A 27,865-nucleotide genomic window follows, 5' to 3' on the forward strand; every position below is an offset into this window, starting at 1 on the left:
AAAAAGAACACCAACCAAAAAAAAAACACCAAACAAAACCACCATAGCAGAGTTCTATTTGCAAATAAATTGTATCAGTCTGTTGTTTCCTGTGATCTGCACCGCCACGGCGGGTGAAATCTGCAATTGTGTATTCCCTCCTGTGTCTTTCAGAGAAGTGTGGATCAGGCGCTTTCACGGCAGAGCGACTTGTGCTTTAAAATGTTGAATGGCAACTGAGAAGCTTCCCACTCGGAAACAAAAAAAAGAAGCAGTAAACCGGCAAGTTTGCCCAAAGTGGTGGGAGCTGCTGAAGCCTCTCTCGGTAGCTCTTCCCTGACGCTGCAGCAGCAGAGCCGCCTGCGCTACATACACACAGAAAGACAGAGGGAGAGAGAGAAAGAGGGAGAGCAAAGAGAGAGAGAGAGAGAGCGAGAGGGAGGGAGGGAGGGAGGGAGGGAGGACGAGTCAAGCGCTGCACTCCAGAAAGCCCAGCCTTACCCTCTGCCTCTGCTGCTGCTAGTGCTGCAAGTGGGATAGCTGCTCATCACAAAACACCAGTTCAGTCCTCAAAACCGATTCTCATTACACGCCCGAGTGTTGCTGCTGTTGCCTTCTCAAATCCGTGATCTGTAGTGATTCTCTCCTACCCCTTCCCTCCCCACCTCCGCTGTAGACTGTGAATAGAGCAACGATTTTTAAAGCAAATGTTTATTCGCCTTTTTTTTTTTTTTTAGGCAGAGCTTGTGCACGTTCGGGGCTCTACATTTTGCGGAATCACGCTGGTAAGAAAACTCGTTTCCCACAGATTCCCACCTTCTCCTGTCGTGGCGGTGCTTTTGTGAAATAGCTGCAGTCACTGTAACTGCATAAAACTCCAGGGAGGATGGGGGGCTGCCTTAGATCTCAGACTTTCATCCTCTTTCCCAGTGCTGTTTGAGCCTTTTGGTCTTTGTGTTCATGATTTGAACGTGACTTTTCAGCGTGTTTGCGGGTTTCCTAGGAGGAAAAAAGAAAAAAAAAATCCCTTCGGAGAAGATGATCAGGAAGTCAGGAAGGGGGGGAGAGGGTTAGTAAGAATAAACGCATGTAAGAAGTGACAGATTTATTTCCGAACAGACTTGCTGCTTCGATGACTGCTAAAATGTAGCGTCACCTACCTGGGTAAGTGGGAAATAAACTTCAATGTTAAAGCTCTCCGCTCAACTTTGTTTATGCTATCGTCCCTAGTTTATTCTCCTTTTGACTTTGAGCCATTTAATTGCCTACGGCTTTTGTGTGCCCCTGCGCCCTGGGTGATGCCTGGCTCCTGTACCTGTCCTCTCCACCCGGATCCCGGAGGGAAAAGAGGGAGACTGCGGGGGGCTGGCAGGAGAGGGAAGATCTGGGCGAGCATGGGGCAGCCACTGGGAACAGAACGGGGGTGGGGTGGGGGGTGCACGCTCATGTGGGTGCGCAGCGGCGGGGGGGGGGGGCAGGAATCCAGCTGCTCTCTCTCCCCCCCCCCCCCCCCCCCCCGCCGTGAACACATGTGGGAAAACAAGTTGTTGCCAGTTGTGCGTGTGCGTGCGTACATGCCTGGTTTCAAATGGTTATTTTGAATAAAGATGCATGCAGGCGAATGTAGTGAAATGCCTGTTTTTCATCGCGATGACACACTTGAGCGGAAAGCGGTCGGGTATGCTGAGGTGGTTCAAAGCAGCGGTCGCAGCGTGCCTTTGTCTTTTGGGGCGGTGAGTGCATGTGGGAGGGAGGGAAGGTTGCCACCTCTTTCCTTGGGGAGTCCAGAGGCACGGAGGGGCAGAGTCGCGCCGCATGGAGTCGGCGCTATGGAGCGAGTGACCGCTCCCGGCCCCGGCCGCTTTCCCTGCCTCGCCAGAACAGCATTCCACCACCACCCCCAACCTCTACCGACCACCTCCCCCCCCCCCCCCCCCCCCCCCCCCCCCCCCCCCCCCTCCACTCCCCCCCCCCCCCCCCCGATGCTGGAGACACTCGGCTTTATATCTGCAGCATCAGCGAGAAAACCCGGCTCGGCGCAGGCTCAGTGTTCACCGCCGCAGTCCCGGACGGAGGAGGGGGGCTCGGGAGCTCAGCGACTTCGCAGCGGTTTAAGTAGGATTAATACCAAATCCCTATTATATTTGCCAAGCAACTTGAATTTATCAAAATTCCCCCTCGCTGTTCTGGAACTCTGAGAGGAGGAAATTTTGCCCACAGTGTACGATCCAGACACACCAGTACGTAGCAATACCAGCATACTGCATTACACTGGCTCCCTGCACTAGCAATACAACTGCAACCCCAAGCTCCCGCTGTTCCCTTCCCTTTGTGCTTTTAAACGCAGCCAGGAAACTTAATGTATTCGCCAGGGGAGGGGCGGGATAAAAGGGCTTTTAACGTCCCTGCCATAAACTTTAATCAGATTCTGGGCTGTTGCGCGGCATGGATACCTCGCCTTTTGCCTGCGTCTCCTTCCTCGTTGTCTCCCATGTCTACTTCTACCACGGTCTGCTTTGCGATAGCCTCTTTCGAGCGAATGAGTGATTTCTTTCTCTTGCCATGTGCAATCGCTCCCCCCTTCCCCTTCTACCCGCGCTGGCCTCTCTTACACACACTATGCCTTTCACACGCGGTCTGCGTCCCCCAACCCCCCTCCCTTTCTTTCTTTTTTGCAGTGTCTTCACATGCAATCTCTCTCTGAATGTACAATGTCTTTCCTGCTCGGTAGTGCTGCGTCCTTCACAGTGGATTGGTTCCTCTTTCGGAGCAGAGGTAACGGCCCCCCCTCCCTCCCCTTCCCTATGATTCCCCCTTCCTCCCCCTCCTCCTCCTTTCCTCCCCCAGGGCAGGCGACCGGCGTGGGAAATGGGCCCGACGTGCGCTGCATGGTGGAATGGCAGCGCTGCTCCAGGTCCACGTGCCCTGGCTGCCGGGAGGGGGCCGGGGCTCTGCTGGCCGCCCTCCTCCCCGGCATCCCGCTCCTTGGGGGGGGGGGGGGGGGGAGAGGAATCACCCCCGCACCCTCCCGCCGGCACCGCGGGCTCCCGGTCCTCCGCAGCCAGTGCTCGCCCATCTGCTCGGGCGCCAGTAGGAACCGGCGCAGCGCTCTCGGGCGGGGGAGGCTGGGCCCCTCTTGGTCAAATCTGTTGCGCAGTGCAAGTCCCCTCCCGGCGCCCTCCCTTCGCCCAGACGCACACAGACGGCCACAACGCTCAGACACGACACGGCATTTGTCCTCCTGATCTGGCGAGATCAAGTGGGAAGCGGGATCAGAAATGTAATCGGCTGTAATAAATAAAATAGCCCGAGATGCTGGAGATACACAGAGGGGGAACGAGAGCTTGTGTCCTTAAAGGGAACATCTGATAAGGCCACCGCGGTGGCATCTTGCATGTGGGAAGGAATCCGTCTTGCTGACATTCGCAGCGTGCTTTACGTGGGAAATCCTAAAGCAGCCTGGGAGCTTCCCCAGCTCCTCTTGCGCCCCCGCCCCCCCCCCCCCCCCCCCCCCCCCCCCCCCCAGCTCCCTCTTCGATGCTGTGCAGCGGAGCTTTGTTGTCGTTGTGGATTGAAAAGCTGGGGTCATCGCTAAAATATGCAAATACAATTAATGGCTACTTCATTTGCATTTCGTGGCGGAGCCCCGTAGCTACCGCCGGCGCCCGAACTCGAGTCCGCAGTCGGAGCTTTCAGCCCAGGACAATTTGTTTCTCGCAGTTCAGGAATGTCGGTGGCTCTCACTGGAAAATTACTTCTGGGATCTGCAGTGGGAATCCATCTCGGGTTAAAGAGAGACAGATAATTTACATAACTATACCATTCTATACATTAACAAATATATACTACGTACTACTATTGGCACGCACACAATCGAAAAAGCTCCCGAAGGAAAAAAAAAAATAAATCAGGTGGGCTTGAAAGTAACATATTCATAATAATACGAGGAAAAGGTTAAATACGGTAAACATGACAGCAAATTTGAAAGCAGGGTAAAAACAAGGACAAAACCCCCACAAGAAGCAGTTAAAGCCATTTGACGGAAGGGAGAAACTAACTCAAGAACTCCACCAAGGGACAAACAGATGAAATGACACCACCACAGCACTGAGCCCGCGTTGACCTTTCATCTTTCGAAAGTGTCGTGCTGATCTGGTGCAATCTGCTGTGATCTCTTGACCTCCCTTCCCCACCGCCACCTCCCTCCGGCCGCTTCCGAGCTCCCTTCGCTCGTTGCAGTGACTGTACCGGGAGGTCGCCTGAATTATAGGGAGTGCTGACACTTGTCTGCTGCCTTTCACTGCTTTGCAAATACATTTGCCGTGTAGTAGTAGCATGTAATAGGCAGAAGTGATTAAATTATTCATTGCAGCAACAGCATTTCTGATGGACCTTTAAACTGAAGAGTTTAAATAAGGAAACCACAGATTTACTCTTAAGCAGATAACAACTGCATCTGTGCTTATTTAACTGAATGCTAGCTAAGCATGGAACCAGTTACTTTGTTTAAATCCTCTCTTTTGCTCTCTGTGAGAATTTTGAACTGCATAATACACCGTAAAAGTTACTAACAGAGCAAAAATAATCTATGTTGGATAACAGTGCTTAAACCTCACATGATTATAATTGCTTATTCTTTAGGTAATATTTGAGGTCTTTTAAAAATAAAAAGTTTTTGCACAGGCATGGTTCCATCAGCATTTCTAAGTTCTCACATTTATAAAGAATAATGAAAACTAACATTTAGTAAAAGTGGTTGTGATTCAGTTTACTAGGATTTTTGCAGTGTATATATATTTCTTACAAGTCACAATGGTTAAGTTTTAAGTGTTCTTTTTTTTTCTTCTTCTTTTTTTTTTTAACGACACTATTCTGTAGAATCTGTTATGAAAGGTCTTTTACAGAGTGGCTTCCCCCCACTCCCAGATGCTAACAAAAAAAATTATCCATTCAAAATCATGCAGAAATGATAGATTATGCTTAAAATCAGAAGGAAAAATTAATGAAAGGTCTTTAAAAAGCATATGAATTTTCATGAGGGAAGGCAGATTTCAGTTAGATTTATGCTCCATATGCAACTACTGGATTTCCTGGATTTGCAGGGATATAAATGAGTGCTGCATCCAGCTCCATTATTTTATAGATTTATTTTTTAATTAAAGTAATGTTCAATTTCTCTAAATGTGAAGTAAACTATAGAGGGGGGAAAAAAGCATTTAAGGTGAGTTTGGGTGAATTCCTATATAAAATAGAGGAAAATTAGGAATCATTAGTATATATTCTACATAAAGAGATACAATGAGACAGTCAGGGGAGATAATTAAATCTGGGTTTAATTTAAATGAAATGTATGAGAATCAGGTAGCACTGACAAAGAAGGAAAAATGTGTTCATTGTTGCTGAAAATTTTAAATGAGTACAGCTGATATGCATATGGATTCACTAGCAGAGAATACCACAATTACTTTTGGAAATAATGTAGGATTTTTCTGATATAATGTTTCCAAGCTTGATATCAATAGTGAGCACACTGAAGGTCTCAAAAGGTCTTTGTAAACTATCCTTATGAGAAAAAAGGATGTGCAATGACCTGCTCAATCACCCAGCAACACACTAACAAATGGGTTTTTTTTCCAGATTAAGTTAATCAGACCAGTTTTGCACTATACATACTTCTTTCAGTAAATACAGTCTGGATTCACCTCAATATTTGTCTTTGAATAAGTGGCAATCGCTTCTGCTTTATTTTATGGACTGCTGGAAAGTCAAAACAGCTCATTCAGAAGAGAGTTTAAAAGAAGTTTGTGTTTCAGAGACCTACATATACAAAGGAAGGTCTTGTATCATTAAATTTGGTGGATAGTAGTAACATATACTAAACTGTAATAGATACATTGAAATACAGTTATTCTTAAGCTCCTGCTTCCACCTATTTCTGTCAGTTCTCCCTTATATGCAGAACCGAGTACGCAGACTTTGTAAAACCATTTTGCCTCTGTACACTCTTCAAGACTTCTAAACCTAGTATTATTTTTCAGTTCTATGCTCTACCTTTTTTAATTTTTTTTTTTTTAGGATGCTGCAAATATCTTTGCTGTGAGTAAAAGTTTTCTTTCATTTTTAAACAAGAACCACCAGATCATAAAATCTTTTGTTTGATACTACTAATTCATCCTGCACAGCTTTAATTTATTATTTATTTAATTCAGAATAGCAGAAAAGATCTGGCATGTCTTTGTGAATCTGCTGTGTCAACTGCCTGTTGAGTAGAAAAGAAAATACCCAAGCAAGGTGGCAACTCTGCAGAGTTCAGAGGAAGAACCTTTGATATTGAAATTCAAATTCTGTTATGGATAATTGAATTCTGTGGTGCTCTATTCCCTTCTGTAAGCTAATGCCAATATATGTTGTTTGCTATATCTAAAATGTAATTTTTAAGCCTACACATCTACTCACTTACGTATTTGGGAGCTTTAATGTTTGTCTACTTCATCAAAAATAATCATTGCTCTCCAGCTGAAGTAAGGGTCATATAAATACACCGTTATTATAAATTAGGGAAATAATATGATGGCAAGGAAAGTAATTTAGAGTAGGACCAAGTTGCTGATTGCTTATTAGACAGTCTATTTGGCCTTGTTCTGCAGCAATTAAAACTGTTTTATTAGGTATTTTATAATGTTAGACCTGCCATTTCTTTTCATATGAAAAGTGCATCATTAGAACCCTTAGAGGTCATATTGTTATAACCCTTATTTAGCTGTACAGTGCAGAAGTATACCATTTTTCCCTTATACCTTCATTTGACCCTAACAGAGGCATGACTATTCAGTAAGGGCTGTTCACCTGTTACCATCTGCTGCTAATGATGAACAAAAGAAAGCAAGTGTGAACAGGTGGAGTCCCTTGCACCTTTCCCTGAACTAGGTTAAAACATAAACATATATATCCATGCTTCTACTGCACAAGGTCTAGTGAAGAGCTTTGGCGTTTAGCCAAAATGAAAATTAGAAGCTGAGGAAGGCCCTGCTTATTATCACGCTAAAAAAGGATCCTGTAAGCATCAATAGGAAAAAAATTAAGCAAAGTCTATCCAGTAGCCAAATACATTTTAGGTTGTTAAGCACTGATCTGTATGCTGGTACAACCCTGGGCAGCTTTGCTTCTGAATTGTTTTGCACTGCTATGTTAATTCTCCGAAGTAAGAGTGAAGGAGTTGCAGCCACCTTTCCTGGGGGGAAGATTACATAGCCTGTCTTTGAAACCATTTGTTATCCTGCTGCCTCTTTTGCACTTTTTGCCATGCACAAGCAGCCATACTTTTATGCCTGCTTTAACTGTTTTGCAAAGTTTCTTGGTGATCATCCTTTGCATAATTACATTTTTAGCTTCCTTTATAAAAGTAATAAGTGCTGTACAGAGTGGGTTTTTGTGACCTACAATATATCTAGAGGAAGAGAGGTGCTGATAAGTTTCCACATTTTTCATCTTCTGATAGAAGCCTGACATATCTTCTAGTTCATTCATTCTGTGAGATGATTAAAAATTTTCTCTTCAACAAACTAAACCTCATCCAGGGCTCAGCAGGAAATAACTGCAATCTAAGCACATTAAAGAACAGACAGGGCAAACCAAAGTATACCTCTTTCTTTGCCTTTTAAGATCATGGTAAAAAGAGAAAAGCAGTCTAATATTGTGATAAAACTGGAAGCCTGCAGCAGCTGGTTGATGGGTAAGGATATAGAACCTAATCCAAAGCATACAGAAGTCAATGGAAGTACTTTCACTAAATAAGCTTTGCATTAGGCACCTAGTGAGTGAATGATGTTCAAAGCATTCATGTAGATCTTAAACAGATGAGTGAAGAAGAAAATTATGTGCATTTTAATCCAAATAAATGCCATTAAACCACTTGGTGCTGTAAACATTATTTTGCCTGACCACAGAGATCTTGTTTACGACTCAGAATAAACTGACAATGGATCCTTGGGTGCTGAATCCTATCCTGTACTACTGCAAGCACTCATGGTGCATAAACCCTGTATTATTTATATGTTTATATATAAAATCCTCATATTGATATTTATCTTGAAGTTCAGTCCATCACTATAAACATCTGCAGACTCTCTTTACCCATTCAAGTTTTTACAGAGAGCATTTCTGTCATATTAGTGTTGTTTGCAAAATAATAAATAATAATAAATAAATAAATTAAAAAAAAAATAAAATAATAAAAGATTTTTCAATTTCCTCTCATGAATTAAGTTCTGTTTTCCTGACATCACACTGACGGACTTCCCCTTTACATTTTTAGTGAAGCTTTCAGTGAATCTTTCTCTAATATGGAGAACAGGAACTGTTCATAATTTCCATCATTAAGATGTATTCTACCTGATGTAATGACATTAAACATCACTTTCTTTCCAAGAAATACCTTTTCTGATACTCCATATTAGCATTTTTCATAGCTACATTGCATTTTGGTGGCTGAGAGTCCTTCTCTAGTAGATTGGTTGGATCTTTCTTTTTCTGTGTCATTTCCAGCTGATGAACTCAGTTTACAGCTGAAAATCTTGTTACATTGCTCTTTGTACTATTAAATTTAATCCTGTTTCTATTATAGAAGTCATCAAGGTAATCTGATTCTTTTTGTATGTTTTTATGATTTTGATGATTCTCAGACTTGTTTTACCAGGAAGTTTCAGCAGCATGTTCCATGTTTTTGTGTTCTACTCTTTAATTTAAATATCAAAAAGGTCTATTGCAATACAGTCCATGAAGAACTCCTTAACAGCTTCCATGTAATGATGCAAACACCTCGCAGAATCTGTTGTCCTCTGCTGCTTAGTCAATTCATTATCTTGTCAGTCTTAACTAATAACTTTTCCTATCAGACAGTTTTCCTATCAAAAAACGTTTTGAAATCCAGATAGGTGAGATCTTCTCCACTTGCCTTACTTAGAAGATAAACTATTAATGAGAGATATCAGGTAAAAAGGTATCATCTACTCTTTGAAACCTTTAGGTAGATTTTATTAAGTTTGCTTTGTACTTCTGTGTGGCTACTCATTCTTTGCTTCAAAATTTACTTTGAAGATTTGCATTCTAAACCCACATAAAAATCATGCTGAAACATCTATTTATTTCCCCCCTTCAGCTTCCCTTCTCAAATGTAGGCAGGCAATTTGCTATTTTCCATAAATGATCATCCTGATATACTTACTAAGGATCCTTGTTCTAGACACTTCAGATGTATGTATTAATTCCTTCAGGATTTTGCAGTGAAGATTATCAAGACTTTGCTCTGAGTATTTTGTAGTCTTTGAACTAATTTAATTTCAGATAAGATAATTCTTCTTCCAAGCTTTTACTTTCAATGATAATTTTCCTCATTTCAACATCACAATCCTTGTTGTATAGCTAAACAATGTATAAATTATTTGGGTGTCTCTAGGTAAACAAGTATAATTTTACTTAAATTTTGCTTATTTATAGCATGTTCTCCAAAAGTGAAGCCATTGCATTCTGAGCAATTTTCTGAATAAGATCCAAAGATTTACATTTCACACTTCATTGAAGTCTACAAGGTGATACACTATTTACATATTCTGCTATTTTGCCACTGTGTGTCTGTGTGTCTGTCTTGTCCATGTATTGTCTACGTATTATCTACATAATTAATTTGCAAGTTCATTATTTTGCACATCTGAATGCTTCACATTAAAAGAACGGGAGTGAGAGTGAAAAGGTAGGTAGTAAATTGAGGACAAAAGAAGCTATATCTGAACAAAAGAATGTAGCACTTTCAAAGAGTTGAAGAGTGCACAGACAGAAGGAAAACCAGGTGAAAAGGAACTTAAAACATGTATGGGTTTGGCATTTTACAAGAACAGCTGTGCAGAATGTCAAAGGTTAATCCAAATGAAGAAAGGTGCTACCAGTTACTAGATGTCACCAGGCAGAATATACAGAAAGTATTTATATATATGCACACACATATAAATATTTTACATCCTTGATGAACAAGCAAAATCCATATGCTAGAATAAATAATTACATGAAGAATCTTCTATTGAGTAACATACAGAAGTTTAGAAAGACAGATTTGAAAGAGACGTTTAGAAATACAATAATGGGGTGGTAAAACAAGGAAGAGGTTTAGAAAAACAATAATGGGGTGGAGAAGACAGGTTAGTGGCTTTTTTTAATTTTATGAACAAATACAGTTATGGTTTTGTAAGGGAGAAATGAGCAAAAATATTTCAGAAAGCTGAGGGTGTACCAATTTTAGTTTTAAAACTATGCATCAACACAGCTGGGTGAATCTACTTTTCAAGTAAGTTATTAATCTTTTATTTATCAACTTTTTGTTTTTCTTTTAAAAACATTTTGACTTTTTTGTACTAAACTATTTTTTTTCTCTCTCAAGGGAAACTATATGACTTGTAATGTGATTTAAAGAGGATATATTTAATCTACTACAGTTTCAAAATACCTTGAATGCAAAGTAATGAGAAGAAAAGTTTTCTACCTTTCTTCTAATGTGTCATTCTTGGAAGAAGTTATTGACTTAACTTGGTATTATTACTATGAAAGTTTTAAGTAAGAATGATAACATAAGCTGTTATGACTTCATGACACTTCAATAATATACCTCTTTTTTAGTTGCTTATGACTTTATTGAGCTTTAGCACATAACTTCTTTCTAGGTCTGAAGATACAGTTAAATTTGTGAAAAAGTCAGACTGATTCAATGATATCTGAAAATGAAGCTAGGGTTATTTTACCTGTGATGAAATGTATAGACAATCTTATTTAAATCATTCCTTCACTTTCATAATTTCATTATGAACTTGAGCTTTCAAGAGGCTAGCTTTTGTGAGTATTTTGTCTGAATATTAAAACCCATCCACCCAAGTTTGTTCAAGTTGCAATCCACTAAAATCCTGTATTTTACATAAGATTGGTAAGGACTTTTACATTTTTAGAAGATTAATTTCCCAGAGATGTCATTTACGTTAGGTGTAACCCAACATGTGGTTGACTAATACTTTCTTGACAATTTCAGCTCTTTGCCCAGAAACTGCTTTCCTCCTGTATTATGTGGCCCATGTTTCGGGACATAACAACGTGGAGCAGGAAGCTGCCATGTTTGAACACAGAGGGGTGAAAGCTATTTCTGAATAGAGACAAAAGTATGAAGAAAGGTTATTTACTGTCCTAAGTATCAATGATGTCAAAATAACTGCAAAATTTACTATACAATTATCCCATTCAAGCTCTCCGTAAAAAATGGCAACATTGTATATGTTTAGTGTTGTTCAAATAGCTAAGTTTTATCTGGCAGATCAAAACGAAATGGTCCTGATGACCAAGCGTGTAAGCATCACTAATATAGCTTATGATTAAACCTTTGTTCTGTGTTCAGTTTGTTTGGTTGTGTTTTGGCTGGGAAATGATATAGCAAAAAAATTATTATTCCCCCCAATTGTTATTAAGAACATTATTCATAGTGCCAGATCAAACACTCAGAAGTTAGAAATTATCAGAATAATACTGTCAGCAGACCCTTAATTTAGATGCCAATGTACCATCCATTAAAATGTTTGATTGTAATCTAATTACATGTTCATGTACTCTTTCTCCATTGAAATTCCAATTTCAATTTGGAACCAAATAAATAAATAAATAAAGATTTAATTAAACACAAATGAACAAATACATACTAAATAAATAAACAAGTGCATTTTTAATAAATGAAAACATATTTTTATTTAATTACACAGAACAAATGTGTAAGGTTTGATTTAATACAAAACTATTTGGATTTTTTTTCATGCTCTGTGTTTATCTCAAGGCCTTATTTACCGCACATTGTTCAAATAATCTTTTGGAAACAGAATTACTAAATGGAATTTTTTATTATGTACGTTACTGCATTGTCTAAAAATATTTTTAAAATATTTTTTAATTTCTGAAGGACTGTGTTATACGGGGGGTTATTATAATTCCAGTATTACAAATAAGAAAGTAATATGGAGATGTGGGTCAAAAATATGCACAGATTTAGGATATCTAATCTAAACCTTTTAGGTTCATGTTTTGGGGTGTGCTTAGAATTACATAGCTTTTACATGTGCAAAACAAAACTAACTGACAAAAGGTGTGTCTAGGCATGTTCACTGTTCTGCAGAACAGTCTCAGGATTTCAGGTAGGAACTCAGAAGCAGGTGAAATCACAATCAAATGCTGTGGTTTAACCCCAGCCAGCAAGTAAATACCACACAGCTGCATGTTCACCCCCCTGGTGGGATGGGGAGGAGAATCAGAAAAAGGGTAAAACCCATGGGTTGAGATAAGAACAGTCTAATAATTGAAATAAAGTAAAAAACCCCACAAAACCCAATGACAATGCTAATTGTAATTAAGGGGAGAGGAAGATCAAGGAATACAACCTAAGGGAAAAAAACCCAAACAAGTGATGCACAATACAATTGCTCACCACTTGCTGAGCGATGCCCAGCCAGTTCCTGAGCAGTGATCGGCAGCTCCCAGCCAGCTCCCCCCAGTTCATATATTGAGCATGATGTTCTATGGTATAGAATATCCCTTTGGTTAGTTCAGGTCAGCTGTCCTGGCTGTGCTCCCTACCAACTTGTTGTGCACCCACTCACTGGCAGGGCATGGGAAACTTTAAATGTCCTCGGTGAATGGAGAAAGAGTAAGTAGAGTAAGCATTACTTAGTGACAACTAAAATGTCGGTGTGTTACCAAAATCATTCTCATACTAAATCCAAAACACAACACTGTACCAGCTACTAAGAAAATTAACTCTATCCCAGCCAAAACCAGGACAGTTCTGTGACTTAACGTCATGAGGGAATTCTATGATGGAAGTGTCAGGCTCCAGCTTTAAAGTATAATGTTCTAACACTATGAAACATTGTTTTCCTCCTTGATTTCACTTTAGAGAAGGTCAGTTCTTTACAATGAAGAGACCAGGGGCCTTGAAGGGAAAAAATATGACTCTAGTGACAGACTATGCAGACTGCACAAGTACAAGTGAGTGGAACTGTGATTCTACCTATCATTTAATTTTTATAGTTTTCTAACTATGAAATCAGTGTTTCATTTTTTTGACCCTAATAATATCCTTTTAGTATAATTGTGTGGCATATAGTAATTTCTGTTGCAGACAGAGGACAGCAAAGATCTCTGTCTTTATGAAAGGAAATGCATTTACGCATGAAAAAACACTTTGGAGAAGAAGGAACTGGGGTGAGGGAAAGGACTCTTGAATAAGCGTAAGTGGGAGATGCACAGATGGCAGAAGTTCCCAAATGTTCTAGTCTTCTCTCTGGGCATCTTTTGCTATGTAAGTGTGATAACATTTGTTAGGAGGCATGATTAAGTCTTTATAGGCTTCACAGATGGAATTTAATTTAGTGGAGAAACTTGAAAGATAAAAGATTCAGACATGAATTGGATTCCATGAAAGGGATTAGAAAGAGTCAGGTCCAAAGAGGCAACATAGATGTAATGACAAGTTTGGATGACCAGTTAAATTGCCATTGGTAACTTTACAGGGGTTAGGTTATGTTGGAATACCTATCTGTGAAAAAGAAGATCTGAGACAGTTCCTTTCATCCAGGTATAGCTCTGCTTTTCTCACAGGAATATTTAATGTAAAACATATAATAAGCAGTTCAGAAAATGTAGTCATTTGACATATAGCCACCCTATAGTCAATTAAGTATCCTAACTATTAGGTTACAGAATTAGGTAAGTTTTCTGTCCTTCCTTTTCCTCCAGCAAAACTCATTTATGCTTCCACCCTTCCTCCAACTTACAGCATGCCTCGTGTCCGCTATGGTGTATGTCAGGTAGGAAGAAAGCACCTTGAAAACATAGGGCAGTAAACTTGAGAATGTTTTCCTGTTGAGGAAAATGGAAGGATGTCATACCAGATAAACTGATTTACTTGGGCTCAATTTCAGAGATTTCTACGCAACATATATACATATGCTCATATGTATAAATTTGCAAAGATATGTGTATCTGGTTACCTGATAGTAGCAAGAAAATATTTGGCAAGCAACTGCTGACAGATGTAAAAATAGAATTTTACACTGCTACAGTTGTCAATAGGACATCAAAATTATTTATCAGCAATGTACAGAATATGATCAATTTTCTCAGGTTTGATTAATTGGTAGAAAGACTTGGAACTAATAATTTAGGCTGCTTTTGTTTCTGCTATATGTACTTTAAATGCAGAAATGATATCTTTTTAGAAAATAGTTTTGTTTTTAATTAGGAAGAAGAATTAGATGTCAACTAACACCTGTAGAAGAATGGAAACATCATGGCTGATCCTCAGTCATGCTAGAATTTTAAGGTCTAAGGCTGAGAACAGCCCACATAATAGTGCTTTCTCACCACACAAGCACTCTCATCAAAATCACCATTCAAGGCTGCTGACACATGTGACTTGCTGATTCAAAAAAATTGACCTCTGGGCCAGACTGAGGACTAATCAGTCATGAAATACTATGTTAACAATACTATTTTGCTTTTTATAAAGGGAAAAGAAAGCTTTTAAATATTAAGTTCTTGCCTTATCTTTACAACAGTAAGATTTCTGTTGGTGGTTCTTCGTTACACCTGATTGCAGACTGGAGAGGCAAAAATATTCCCATCTTGTGACTGTTGTGAGGGACTTTCGATATATTTGAAGAAAAAAGCATACCTTTCTAAAAAAAGGGTGCATTTCTATTTTAAAGAAGGATGTCAGAGAGCCAAACTTTTGTATTTCATGTACAAGTATATTGTGGCCAGAATCCCATTTGCTTGTAGTCTGTTCCTGATAAGAACTTTTGTTTGACTAGCTGACTTTCTTCAGTGTTCTGTTTCCCAGAGCTGTCTAGCCTTTATAAAAATACCTATGTGCCAATTTAAGGCATTTTGAAGTCAATCAGTTGTAAATGTAAGTGTGTATTATGGGACTTTCCTTTACTTTAATATGGTTAATGAATATGTTGCCATGACTTTTAAATGGACTGGTGACTCAGCACATTTTCAAAATTGCTCTGATGATATGTCCATTTATAATGGGGCTTAAATCTCATTTCCCTCAATATCTGCCCTCACTTAGTCTCTTTTAAAGCTTCTCTGGAAAAAAAAAATATATATATATCAGCTGCTGTTCCTGCTCTTAATATTTTCCTAGTATCGGTAAGAGCAGAAATCAACTGATGCCTTGCTCTGCTACTCATACAGAAACAATATGCAGATGCTGCACTATCCTGCTTTCCCGGCTAAAGAGCTCCATGCTACCATTTCGTATTATCTACAGACACTGCTTCTGTTTCGTGCATCTGCTAAAGCTTCATGCCTCACTTTAGTCTCTTCGACACTTCACATTTTCCCTATAGGAACTTAGAGTAAGACTGGTAAAGATTGCCTTAATTTCAAGGTGCTGTGGATCCTAACTGGGGGGGGTGGGCGGTGGGGGGAAGTCAACTGAAATAGTAGTACAGACAGACAGTCCTGGATGAATAGAAAGAGGGAAAATAGAAGGGGATATAAAGAAGGTGAGAAAAGAGGAGGAAGTTGTATTATTTGATCGTGTCCTTCACTCGCTAAGTCAGCAGGAGCCAAGAGCTCTGCAAGGGCACACTTAGCCTTCACATTTCTCCACAGAAACCCCATCTGGCCAACTAAATTGCCAGCAACTGAGAAGCCATGCAGGAAGCTGTATCCAGCTATTCTCATTCATTGTGAAGGTTACTGTGTTGTGGAGGTAGTGGGAGAGGAAAGAAGGAAAACATTACAAGACTGTGCCTCTCACATGCAGTAAAGGGAAGCATCAGATATGTGACCAAATTTGGGCTGTTCACTGCTGTAGTTCTTAGACACATAAAGAATTAGACATTCTGGGAAAATTTAGCTACTACTTTAGAAAGACCCAATATCAGGCAAATCTGGGAAGAAAAATCTTAATGGAGGAAAAAGCTGAAGGAAATAGAATAATCACATTTTACTATAGAATTTGTATATTAATTTCAAAATCAAAAGCTTTTACTTGTAATATTTCTGCCAAGTTAACTGAAGGAAATTTCTTGGTGCTCTTTAACCTCCATTTAAAAGGCCTAATTAAACAACCTATCTTCTCTGGGCCTTTTAACATGCAATGTTCACTCAAAAGCAAGTATGGAACTGAGATGTAAAATAAAGAAAAGTGCGTTCCATAAAAGAGCCCCCAAAACCAAAGAAAAAACATTGCACAAAAGAACCCCAAAATCTATGTGGGGAAAGCTCCAGAATATATCAGCCACTTTTTTTGTAAACAAAACACAAATTACACTTTAGTCTTTTAGTTCAGTGTTTCCCAGTGAGTGACGCTGCTCTCACTGGAGAAATGTGCCAGCATTAAGGGTGAGGCACAGGACAGAGTATAATCCAGTGAATGTATTAACTTAGGCTCTGTGCCCAGGGTGGTGTTGCCAGCAGTAGCAAACTGAAGGGAAGAAGATGGTCAAGTGCAGCAGTGTGAAAAAATGGAAAATGGGGGAGAAAAGTCCAAAAAAGCTTGGCAACAGTGGGTTTTCTCTCTGATCACAGTAAAATATATTAGATAAGCCAATATCCCTTTTTCATATCACTTCTTTAGTTCCCAGATGCTAATTGTAGTTTGGTGTCAGCAGATTGTGTTATCCTAGAGATCTGAGAGACTCTCAGGTGACTAGGTCTCTTGATGGTGCTTTACTGATATATTCTTTACATGATCTAAGCAGTTTTACAAGGCGATCAGCTTTCAAGTTGCAGTATGGAATGAGTGATCATTCCAATTCAGAGTTGCCAGTCCTTTGTATTTGATGTGAAGTATTTGGGTTTTAGGAGGTGAACTTCAATTTTAATTTGAGATTTTTTTTATTTTATTTTATTTTTTTTTTCCACTGAGTGAAATTTGTTTTCAATAAGCCTCCCAAAGTTTTGACAACTGGTGACAGAAAAAAAAGTACCAGAAGCAAATCAGCAGGTTGCTCATAAGAACGCTTACCACCTCATGAGTTTTGTAAATCACCAGTTCCCAGCCAGAAAGGCTGGAGTTGTGCGTCACATCAGCAGTGAAGCAGACAGCAGAACAGAAACTAATAAACTTCCCTCAAGGATAACACAATATACTTCATTCTATTAATGAGCAGGTGAAGCTAGATACCAACTTTTTCTACTATCCTGCAGCTGTTAAACTGGTACTTGGGGCAGATTTCTACTAGCCTTGGTTAATTTTAAAATTTTAAAAAAACTTTATGTAAGACTTTCCCATTTCTTTTGCTAGAAAAGATAAAGAAATGGACAATTAACTACATTCTTCCCAGCAATATAGAAGCACTGATGAATGTTAAGTCGAGTATACAGTGAATACTGAAGAGTGTTACAGAAGCTGACTTGCTGCTACAAGCAAGCAGAAAAAGTAGATCTATTTGACAGCTTCTAGAAAATGTGCTTTCTTGTAAATCGGATTTTAAGACGTAAAGCATTTTTTTAATTCTCTGCAAAGATGAAGTATTAAGAATATATGTCTAAAAAAACCCAACACACAAACCCCAAAACATAATTGCAGTGCTAATCTTACTGTATTTCTGTTGAAATTTGTTGATGGATACAGATTTAGGCATATTCAGTCTGTGTGTTTGCAAAAACTATCTATGAAACAACAATGTCCTTATTCAACTAGAATCACTGTCCTTGAAATACTGATTCTGAATATGTATGTTTCTTTTTTTCTGTCTTTTTCCAATACAGTAACCGTGGGACATTACACATATTTAAAATAGTGTTTTGATCCGTTGTACTTTTGGGGTAGCTTTCCAAGTCTTCAGGACACGTCAGTGAATGTTAAGAACCATAATTAGGTTTTCTGCTGCTGCCCTCTGCCATTTTATCAAAGTGCTTTTTTGCTGCAGAGGTGCCTTCCTATAATCACATCTGTATAATTTCCTTGCAAAATCTTTGGCACTGAAATAGGATCAATCGCATGACCTTTGAGCCGAGCCCTACCTAACCACAAATCAGAACCTTTTCTTTCTTTCCATGCTGTTGGGAATTTACGTGCATTTCTGGTGTGTCCTAAAGAGCTTCCCGGGTAAAGCTGATGCAGAATGGCTTTTTCCCAAGCTTCAATTCCCTCATGCATTGGTGGGAGCAATGGTGGGATGCTGGAAGCAAGCTCATTCTCCTGTGGACTTCAATTCTATTCCTAATTTATCAACAGATGGCAGTAGAAAACTCCCTACCTACCTATCTTCAGACCAAAGAATTTACAAATGAGCCTAATAATAACAAAGGAAGAAAAAACCATCCAAACCATTGCTGCCTAAATCTTCTCTATATATAAGGTGCTCTGAACTTTTCAATGCAGTGCAAAAGTCTCCTAAAGATTAGTTTTATGCTGTGTCTGAATGACCAGAAGCAGCTGTTGCTTTTGGAATTACTTTCCTGTCACCTTCTTCTGTTTTGAAATGATTCTTTTATTGATTTACTTTATTTTTCTAGTTGTGAAAGAGTATATTGAATATAGATTATAGCAAATAATTTGCTTTTCCCACAGATAGATTGCTGTGATAAAAAATTGGTTCTCTGATCTCAGTGAAGACTTTTTCAAATGTCATCATAACAGTGACAGAGCAAGTAATTACTAAGTAAGTCTTTGAAATATGCCTCACTGGATCTTGGCATTTCATTAATTCCTCCTCCTTCAAATCAAGTAGATGGTATAATAAACTTAGTGAATTCTTTAGATAGTTCGAAACATTAAGATGCATGGAATATACAGTAGTTTCTTATTTCATTTTTAAAAAGACGCTGGTATCTTGGCATTGCCAACCAAGGAAAAAGCATTACCATAAACATTTCTGAGAGGCATTTTCTTGTGTAATGTATAATAGCGGGTGTCTGATATAGGAAACCTCATATTATATAAATATCTTTTAGCCTCAAGGAACATGAATTAGGCCCAGAATTCCTGATTTCTATTCCCACCTTTTTCACTAACTTATCTTAATAATTCTTTGCACTTCACTTTGTCAACATGTTTCCTATGGTGACAGAAACAGATTTCAAAGGAAAGGAAGAAAGGGAGAAGAAACGGCTCTTTCAGGCACTGCTGGAGGGAGTGGCTTACTGGTCTAAACATAATGGAAATGTTTAAGTTCTCTGAACCAATGATTAAAACTGAGGTAGGTTTGAGTCAAAACTTCTTCAAGACATGAACACTAATTTCCCTTCAATGTAACAAGTGGATTATTTTAGATCAGCCTTTAAACATCGATGATGTGTTGGCTGTGTGAGTTTGTTACTGAGGCCTGGTGTACTTGGCAAAGGAAAGTCTATGTCCTAGAAGCAGTGCAGAACGTTTTGCCTCCACACACTGTTCTACAGAAATCTTGGGGGAAAGCCAGCATAGTGTCAAAGCCATAAAGGCTGAAGCCTCAATTTAAAGAGTTTTTGCTTTTTGCTTTCTCACTTTTATTGCTGATTTGGGTTGTTGGTTGTGTGTTTGTTTGTTTTTTGTTTGCGTTTTGTTTGTTTGTTTGTTTTTGTTTTGTTTTTCTTTTTTTCCCCTCTAAGGAAACAGACCAACCTGCCATAGTAAAGTATGTTTTGGTCCCATATGTAGGAATATAACCATTACCTTGATCTGTTTTTAGTATGTAAGCATTGTAAAGTTTCCCTATAACTGGGGAAAATATGTAAATAATATGGTAAATATTCAAATGCTTTCATATACATTTTAGCATTTTTTTAGTTATCTAACTAGTTTCAGGTTGTGTCATTTTCATATGAACAATTTTGGAAAAAATTAAACATTAATTCTTTGGCTATAGGCATAAGTAGTGGCGCTGCCCCGATGCTGTCTTATTCTTATGAAAAATAAAGCCAGTATTATAAAAGGTTTTAGTCCAGGTATATCTACTTGAGTGAAAAGACTGATAACAAGATTGCTCTGTGTTAGCTGTATGTAAATATAACCCAGTAATAAAAGATACGTTTACATGGTAAGTGTTCATATACATAGAAATGGTTGCAGAATCTTCATTTAGTCCTATCATGCTTCTTTAATATATTTATTTCCAAAGGACACTAGATATTAAACATACTCCCTGAATTTTGAAGAAATTTATTCTATGAATGAACTGTCTGTTCAAACTGTTCAGCCTGTGTCCTCTGGCTCCCTATGCTGTGAATGGGTAAAGAAGTTAGAGAATAAAAAACTCATCATGCATTCATTAGGGTTTTCTCATGGTAGTGTTAGTATTTGGAAGATAGTAGCTTCCTTTGTAAATAACTCTGAGATATGTTTTAATAAAATGTTATACAGTATTAAATGTACGACACTGTCAGTGTGAAGCTTTTGTGTTCTGAACTCAACCATTTTTCAACAATCCGTCAACAAGTGCATCTGCAATCCTGGGAGCATGTTCTTGTTGAATATTGAGCTCCTACATCTTTTATTTTTCTTTTTTTTTTTTGAGAAATTATCTGCAGACAGCAGGCCAGAACCCAGCAAGCCCTGTCTTATATGAACTTTGCTGTATTAATTCAGGCATAGGAGTGGATATTCTAAATATGTATGTATTCAGTGCAATAGAACAGCTAATAAGAGGGTTACTGATCTGGGCTAGGCACCGCAATAATAATAATAATAATAATAATAATAATAATAATAATAATAATAATAATAATAATAATAATAATAATAATAATAATAATAATAATAATAATAATAATAATAATAATAATAATAATAATAAAGTTCCCAACCACTGCATATGATATACATTGCTCTGGTCATCCATCCCCATAGGGCTTAGCATGCCTAGGGAAGGCTAAGGCCCTGTATAACCCACAAGTGGTGTTTTTATAAAACTGTACCAGAAATGTGTGTTGCATGACTGGAAGTATGACATGAGAACCTGCAGGCAGTTGAACTCTGGCTTTGCTGTAGAACACTTGGTGTGTACATGCATAGGTGACTTAGCTCACATGTATCTTGTCAACTGTATCTGCATGGCAGTGATGTCCTGAGGAGACATACCCTGAAACACCATTGTCATATTTTGAGTTAAGTCTGCAAAGATTTCTGCAAAGGCATGTACACCATAACTAGTTCCTTTTCTTTCACATATATCTCCTTGTTTTTGAAGACATTATAGTGTCAATATCTTCCACTTCTCATACATTTACTCAGCTTTTTATGCTCAAAATACTCTACTTTTCCATTTTCAATGTGTCTCTGATACAACATGGAAAAATTAAATAAAAAATTCCTTCTACTGGAAATTATTATTTCCAGAAGAAGGCCTTATTTTTAAGGACCACTCTTTCTCTGTCCTGTGATATAATGCATTTCAAAGTTACTCTTGGTAATTTCTCTCTGCTCTATTTTTAACTTGCCAGTTTATTTTCTGTTTGTTTTTTTTGTTTTTTTTTTTTTTTTTTTTTTCCAGAACATCCTACTTCTGTCTAGTTTTATCCAGTTATTAGAAATTTGTATTTCTGTCTTTACCTTCCCCTTATCCAAATTCCTGTATGAAATTTTATTTCAGTAAAAATATCTTCAGTAAGAGTAGCAAATTACATCGGTATTCATCTTGTATTGTCTAATACATAATTGTCTTTTAAAAAGAAATATTTTCCTAGTTCACTCAGTAGAAATTAGACAGAAATGAAATTAAGAGAACTTTTGAGAATGTGCCACTCTAAACCTTCTTTTCTTTTTAATTTCTTTAAAAGCATATGTCTGTAATAAATTTGAAGTATTTCTTTGTTTTGTAAAGGCCTCTTTAAACTCTGCTCTTTAAAATATTGTTGGAAGAATATTGTCTAATAGTAGAATATAAATTTTCAGGTACTTGAACAAAGTATTCGTAATTAGGTTCATATTGGAAAATCAAAGTGGTCTTTAAGCAGAAATTAAATGCCTACTTTCAAAACAACACTTCACAATGTCTGTATCAGGATCAGTTCATAATGGAAAAACTCTTATTTTGGACTACTAAAATTGAGGTGATCCTCAATCTCTGGTGCACCATCTAAGAGGGAGAGTGAGGATTTTGGCCAGAAGAGCAGGAAGGAAGGAGCCCAGTCGCGACATGTCTTCATATTTGTTTTTTTTTGTTCAGGGTTTTTCTGGTATGAAATGAATAAACTGAAAATTCAGATCCTACCAAATGTCTTTTGTCTACTACACTACAGAAATTGTATACTTTTGTTCAGGCCAGGGAACTCCTGCATACGCAGCTGAACTGTAGCACAACTTCAGTAGAAAGGGTAGGTCTGAGATGTAGGTTTAAATATCTTTTGGTGACTTGAGCCCTTTTCTGGATTTCTGTGTGAATTGCTGTGCAAAACTGGACAACTATCTACCATTTACAAGAGGTAAATTTCGTTTGGCTCACTAGGTACTTTCAAAAGGTAAGTCTGTTCTCACTGAACAAGACACCTAATATCTAGAAAAAAGAACAGGACCTCAAAAACAAAATTATAGTTAGTGTGTCCTTGTTAAACAGCTTTAGATAGCTTTTTGTGCATCCTATGCTTATTTTTTTATTGTGGAAAGATATTAAATGTTTTAAGTAATTGTGATGTAGCCAGTCATTTCCTTTTATGCACTGGAATTCCTAAAATTGATACTCACAGTAGAATATGGTTTTCTGATACATTCTATTTTTGGTGTCTTTTATGTAAAGAACGGCAGTCAAGAATGGAATTATGACACCCTTCTATTGGAACATGAAAACACAGCCATCTGGCATGTGTATGTTTTATCATTTTGCCAATTTCTTTGCCACAGCCTATTTTAGTATGTGGGAGAACCTCCTCTTACTTGGTACTTTTGTCAGAGTGAAAAATGAATGCTAAAAAAGCATCCAGTCTATATTAATAAGATCTTTTCATAATCTACTTCCTGCTGAATGATTTGGTAATTAATTTTTTTAAAGATTAATTTAAAATTGCTTATACTTACAGATTATTCTATAAATATGAAGTTTTAAAGATCTGGTGGATTTTTCGTCACCTGCCTGATTTATTCAATTTCCCAGCATATTTTTTCCAGTGAATTTTTATGATGGAAAAACCTTCTTTCTATTTTTCAGTTAATTTACTCAATGTCTGCATAAGTATGTTTTTAAAGGAAACACAAACAGGAAGCAATTCAATTGAGTTATGAAGAATCATACTATATAGCAATTGGATGTGGACAGATAGTCAAGAGTTATCCTCTCTCCTTCTCCTAGAGTGCTACTATTTGTTTTTTCCCTTTCCACTTTCTTACCTTTTTGATTGAGTGAAAAGGTAACATGTAGTTTGAGATTCACTTTTGTGGACCAACACCACTCTGTAGTACTTGTAAATATATTCCTGGTTATTCTACAAATATTTAAAAGATAAATTGCCATTTTTAGCTGTTAATTTAGGGCTAGGTTAATCTCCAGGACATAACTCAGTAAATGGAAACAGGAATTGCTCCTATTTGAGCATTCCAAGGGGGAGTTGTGTGGTTCTAGGAAGTCTTGATCAACTCTGTGCTACCTTGGCACTAGGATTGTGATGATTGCTACTGGCAAGTATCAACAACAAATTGAAGTCTTATTTCCAAGTTTTACTTTGGTTCACCAACTGTAGGCAGATGAAGATGATCCTTTCCATATTGCATCTTTGCTTTCTGGAAGGAGAAGGAGTTACAGAATGTACAACATCCACCTAATTTTGCATATTCTTGTATTCCTTTAAGTCTCCCTTACTCCAATGCATAGGCATCTCACTGAACTAAAAATCTAGCCCTTATATAGTATCTTTTCCAGAAACCTCTAAGTACTTTGCAAAAGTAAGAAAGGCAAGGCGAGGTCAGAAGAACTTCAGAACATGTATGAAAAGTAGCAACCTCTGAACTATTGCTCAGAAAATAGCTTTAATCCATCTTCTCTACACTTTTTTTAGCATGTTTTAAATACTTCTTACTTTGTGACTCTGGTCACATGAACTATTAGTTTACATCTACTCTGAAACTTCATTGTTAGAAATGACCCCCATTTCTGCATGTGACATGCAGAGAACAGTATAATGCAGAGAGAGGTATAATCAAGAGATTTTTGCACCTACCATTCCCTAAACAGGGAACAGATAACTGCTTCTCACAATGAATCCTTGAAAAGCAAGCTATGGATGAGAATGCTGAGAAAGTCCAAAATAGAGTTTAAAAAAAACCTAGGGTGTGAAAGCCCATCTTCATCGTACCTGCATTCTCTGGGTACTTAACTTCCTTTGCCCCTTAATAGGGTGAGGAGTTTGGAATGCTATTTAGCTACCTCTCCCTTGTCAGTTGTGCCAATAAATAGGGAATTAAACTAAAGGATTAGCCATAAAATAGATTATAGTTCAAAGGGTCCTTGCAGAAAACAGTAGTCAGACAAACAGAAAAGTAGTCTATTCTCTTGGTATCCTGCGTGTCAGGGTCTGGGAAAGAAGTGATAATGCCCCATTAAAGAAAGAGTACTTTTTGGGACACAGGAGTTTTAAAAATATGAGAAGCTGATAAAGCTTTTTGGAACACAGAACCTGTTTCTTTTAGTGGCTGACAATCATTTGTGTTGCCTTCAGTATTGTGTAACACTGCTAACTTTAGCAACATCTGACAGTCTCTGTAGTTAGGAGTATGTAAATATTTTCATTACAAGCAACATTTGCCAGACATGAAAGCTTTAGATATTTCAAACTGTTTAAGTAGAGAATTTTTTAAAGATGTAATAACCACCATCAGTGCTTAACTTCTTGATCATGCCACAAAATTTATTCAGGTCTGAACTGGAAATATACCCTGTTGCTGAAGTACCTCAGTAAGCAATTCTATGAACCGACACTGAAAAATGTTCGGCTACTAAGGAAGACAGGAAGAAAATATTTTTGTAGTGTCAGAATAGAAAGTGCTTTTTTAATATTTATTTATTCTCTTCTCTGTTGAAGATGTTTTGTTCTGTATATACCTACTGCTAAAATAATTTCAGTAGCAATTCTGTAACACTGTAATAGATCACCAACTGGTCAGCCTTAATGCCTTTGAGGCAAACCAGCTCAGCAAGTCTGGCAAGTTATTTAAATTATGTGTCATCAGAGGCTTTATAAGGATAAGTGAAACTGCCACTTTTTGATACCCATGGCAGCAGGTAAACCTCTTGAGATTGTTTGAAGGTTTTTTCAGCAATGTGATTCCTTAAACAGTAGAAAAAGAATATTTCACAGAAATTCCATAGGTGAATTCAATAAAAGCAGTATTTTGCTTGTAGTTTAAAGTGTTATACAAGACATCTGTACATCGATAACAATAGTAGCAAATAAACTATTAGCATTAAAACATAGGAACTCCTACACTGAGCCTTAGTTAATCACTCATCTAATATAGCCTTTATTTCCACTCCTGTGGAAAATATCCTGCTACCCTCTCCTCCTTCTTTCTCCTTCTTCTTCTCCTGGCAGCTTGATCATAGATAGCAATATAGCTGTAGAAGTAACAATGTGCTTCAGCAAATTATTGTGACTTTTATTTTCTCTCTTTTGTTAATATTTCATAATTGCTCTCACTAAATCAATAACCTTAAGTCTAAAGAGGTAATTATAATATCTGGAACCACTGTATTAAATAATCAGGATGATGTCTGACTAACAATAAGACTTTGATTAGCTGTAAGGGTTACTGTACTAAAGTTCTGTTTTCAGTTTTCAAAATACTGTTTTTCATGTACTTTTGTGTTTGCTTGTATGTAAGGCACATACTGTACTTTGCAATCAAGAAAACAAAGGAAAATCAAAGAAATGCCCACCTCTAGTGTGGTTAAAAAAATACACATATCACCCACTGCATTTCGGATTGACAGTTTTTGAAACTAAGATTGACGACATGTAGGATGTAATGAGTGGGAAGACGACTGGAGTGTTCAGCTTATAAAAATGAGGTCTGCCTTCACAATAGCACTGAAAGTTGTTACAGTCATCTGTTAGTGCATTTGAAGAAGAATTTTGATAAACAGTGTCTGTGTGAAAGACCCCCAAATGATGTAGAAGTCTACTTTTTAAAATAATGATTTGTATTTATGGATCCTTGCATTCATATATTTCTTTCTTAGAGCAGTGCTATGCTATTGATATTTTTCTTAAGAAATTAATAGAAAGCTAGCAGGGGAAAGATAGGTAGTGATGGCTAGCAACTTGAGTCTATGCTCACACTACAAAAATAGTCATACAGTGAGAGCTTCTAAGAAATGGGTCTCAGTATCTGAGATCAAGTGTAAAGGACTAGCTCATTTCCACACTGGTTAGAGATAGCAAGCCTTGTATAGGTTTGCCAGATCCACACTGCATACATAGTACACAGACTTCTGGGATCAGCTCATGAAGCAAACTGTCTCCAAAAGCCTGCTAAGACTTTGTCTTGAAGAGAGATATTTGGAGCAGTCTAAAGCATAAGGAAAGAGTTACCAGTTAAGCAGGTGTAGATGAACAGAGGCCTGGTGCTTGAGCAACCTCCCTCTTTTTATTTGTTAGGGTAGGTGGAACTGCAGATACCAGGAGCCAGGAGTAGGTTCTTTCCCCATTGGGCAAAGATTAAATTAGGATTAATTTGTAGGTTAACAACAATGATAATGCACAAGCCTAAAAAAAGTCGTATCATGACTCAAAGCCACTGAATTCTGTGTTCTCACACTTCTTTCCTGCTTTTTTTTTTTCAGGTAGGGAGATATGCCAGTATGCATCAGCCTTTTATTTAGGGCAGATAACTTTACATGACTACTAAGCCCATGTACTGGAGAACTGAATACTTTTTATGGCCAACTTTCTAGCTGACCGTTCTCCATACACTTGCAAAGTGAGTAAATCAATGGTCCTGTAGAACCTTCTTGCTTCTAATCTTGACAGTGCTTATATAGGCAGCAAATGTAGGCAGCATGAATGCTGAACAGCCTCATAATTCCTGGTGTGGGCACAAAGCCAGGATCACAATCTGGCTCTTCAAGACTTGACAAATGCACAGAACACGGTAATACAGTATTGTTTATTTATAGAAATCAGGACCTGTTTGAACTTTCTTGTTTTTATTTCAGAGGATAAAAGCTGAAGATATCTTCTATAATCTATAAGACATGGTATGTCTTTTTCTGAACTCTGGTAAAAATTAGTGTCCAAATGACTCAAGATCTTTAAGGTACGTATGTTAAAGCAATGTCATTTTATCCTATGTATTTTGCTTGTTCTCAGCACTAAAGGAAACCTATCTGATTATTATCTCACTTCCCCCCCCCTCCCCACCCCCCCCCGATATCTTTTTATCATAGAGAACCAATATGTCCCTGAATTTAGATATAACACAGAAAGTGGGGTAAAATCAGACATAAAAAAATGCTAAAATAGTATTTGTGCCTATTTGACTGTGGAATTGGTTCTTGGGAATTCAAGGATGAAGTTCCAATATGTGACAAAAATTTTATTGGAAAAATTATCCTGACACTTTTTAGAACCTGTATTGTCTCAGTGTTGCACAGGACTTAAAAAGCCATATTTTGCACAAGCATGTTGGCTTTTAAAATATGGTTAAATAGCTGTTCGCAAATATTCTGAAGAAAACTTGCATGCGTATGCATCTTGGTAAAGTTGGTGAATGGTGTGTACTTTTTCTATTATTCTATGTTCTATGTTACCATTTTTTTGTATATGTAATATGTGCAACCATAAATGTTACCATTATTATTCTATGTACTATGTTACCACAATGTACCATTACCAAACATAGTTCTGTGTTACCAAGAATCAAATATACTTCTAAAACAAG

At 37.9% G+C, this 27,865-nt stretch overlaps 1 protein-coding gene across 13 annotated transcripts; it reads left to right on the forward strand.

Annotated features, from left to right (window-relative positions):
• The first annotated feature begins 24 nt into the window (after nucleotides 1-24).
• LOC121085300 lies at nucleotides 25-27,865 on the forward strand. 13 transcript variants are annotated; one of them, XR_005827009.1, is made up of 7 exons: nucleotides 25-611; nucleotides 721-764; nucleotides 1,099-1,143; nucleotides 1,587-1,712; nucleotides 1,993-2,094; nucleotides 2,658-2,754; nucleotides 27,141-27,865. XR_005827009.1 is itself a non-coding variant. In XM_040587859.1 (4 exons), the coding sequence occupies exons 1-4, from the start codon at nucleotides 1,591-1,593 to the stop codon at nucleotides 3,271-3,273; spliced, it is 768 nt and encodes a 255-aa protein (XP_040443793.1). In that variant the 5' UTR covers nucleotides 1,455-1,590; the 3' UTR covers nucleotides 3,274-4,359. The 13 variants fall into 13 exon arrangements, 2 of the variants coding, with proteins under 2 accessions (XP_040443793.1, XP_040443802.1); XR_005827004.1 differs by lacking the exon at nucleotides 27,141-27,865 and adding an exon at nucleotides 2,827-4,359 and having other exon boundaries at nucleotides 717-764; XR_005827000.1 differs by lacking the exon at nucleotides 27,141-27,865 and adding an exon at nucleotides 2,827-4,359.

The sequence above is a fragment of the Falco naumanni genome, chromosome 1, assembly GCF_017639655.2.
Source record: "Falco naumanni isolate bFalNau1 chromosome 1, bFalNau1.pat, whole genome shotgun sequence".
Lineage (NCBI taxonomy): Eukaryota > Metazoa > Chordata > Aves > Falconiformes > Falconidae > Falco > Falco naumanni.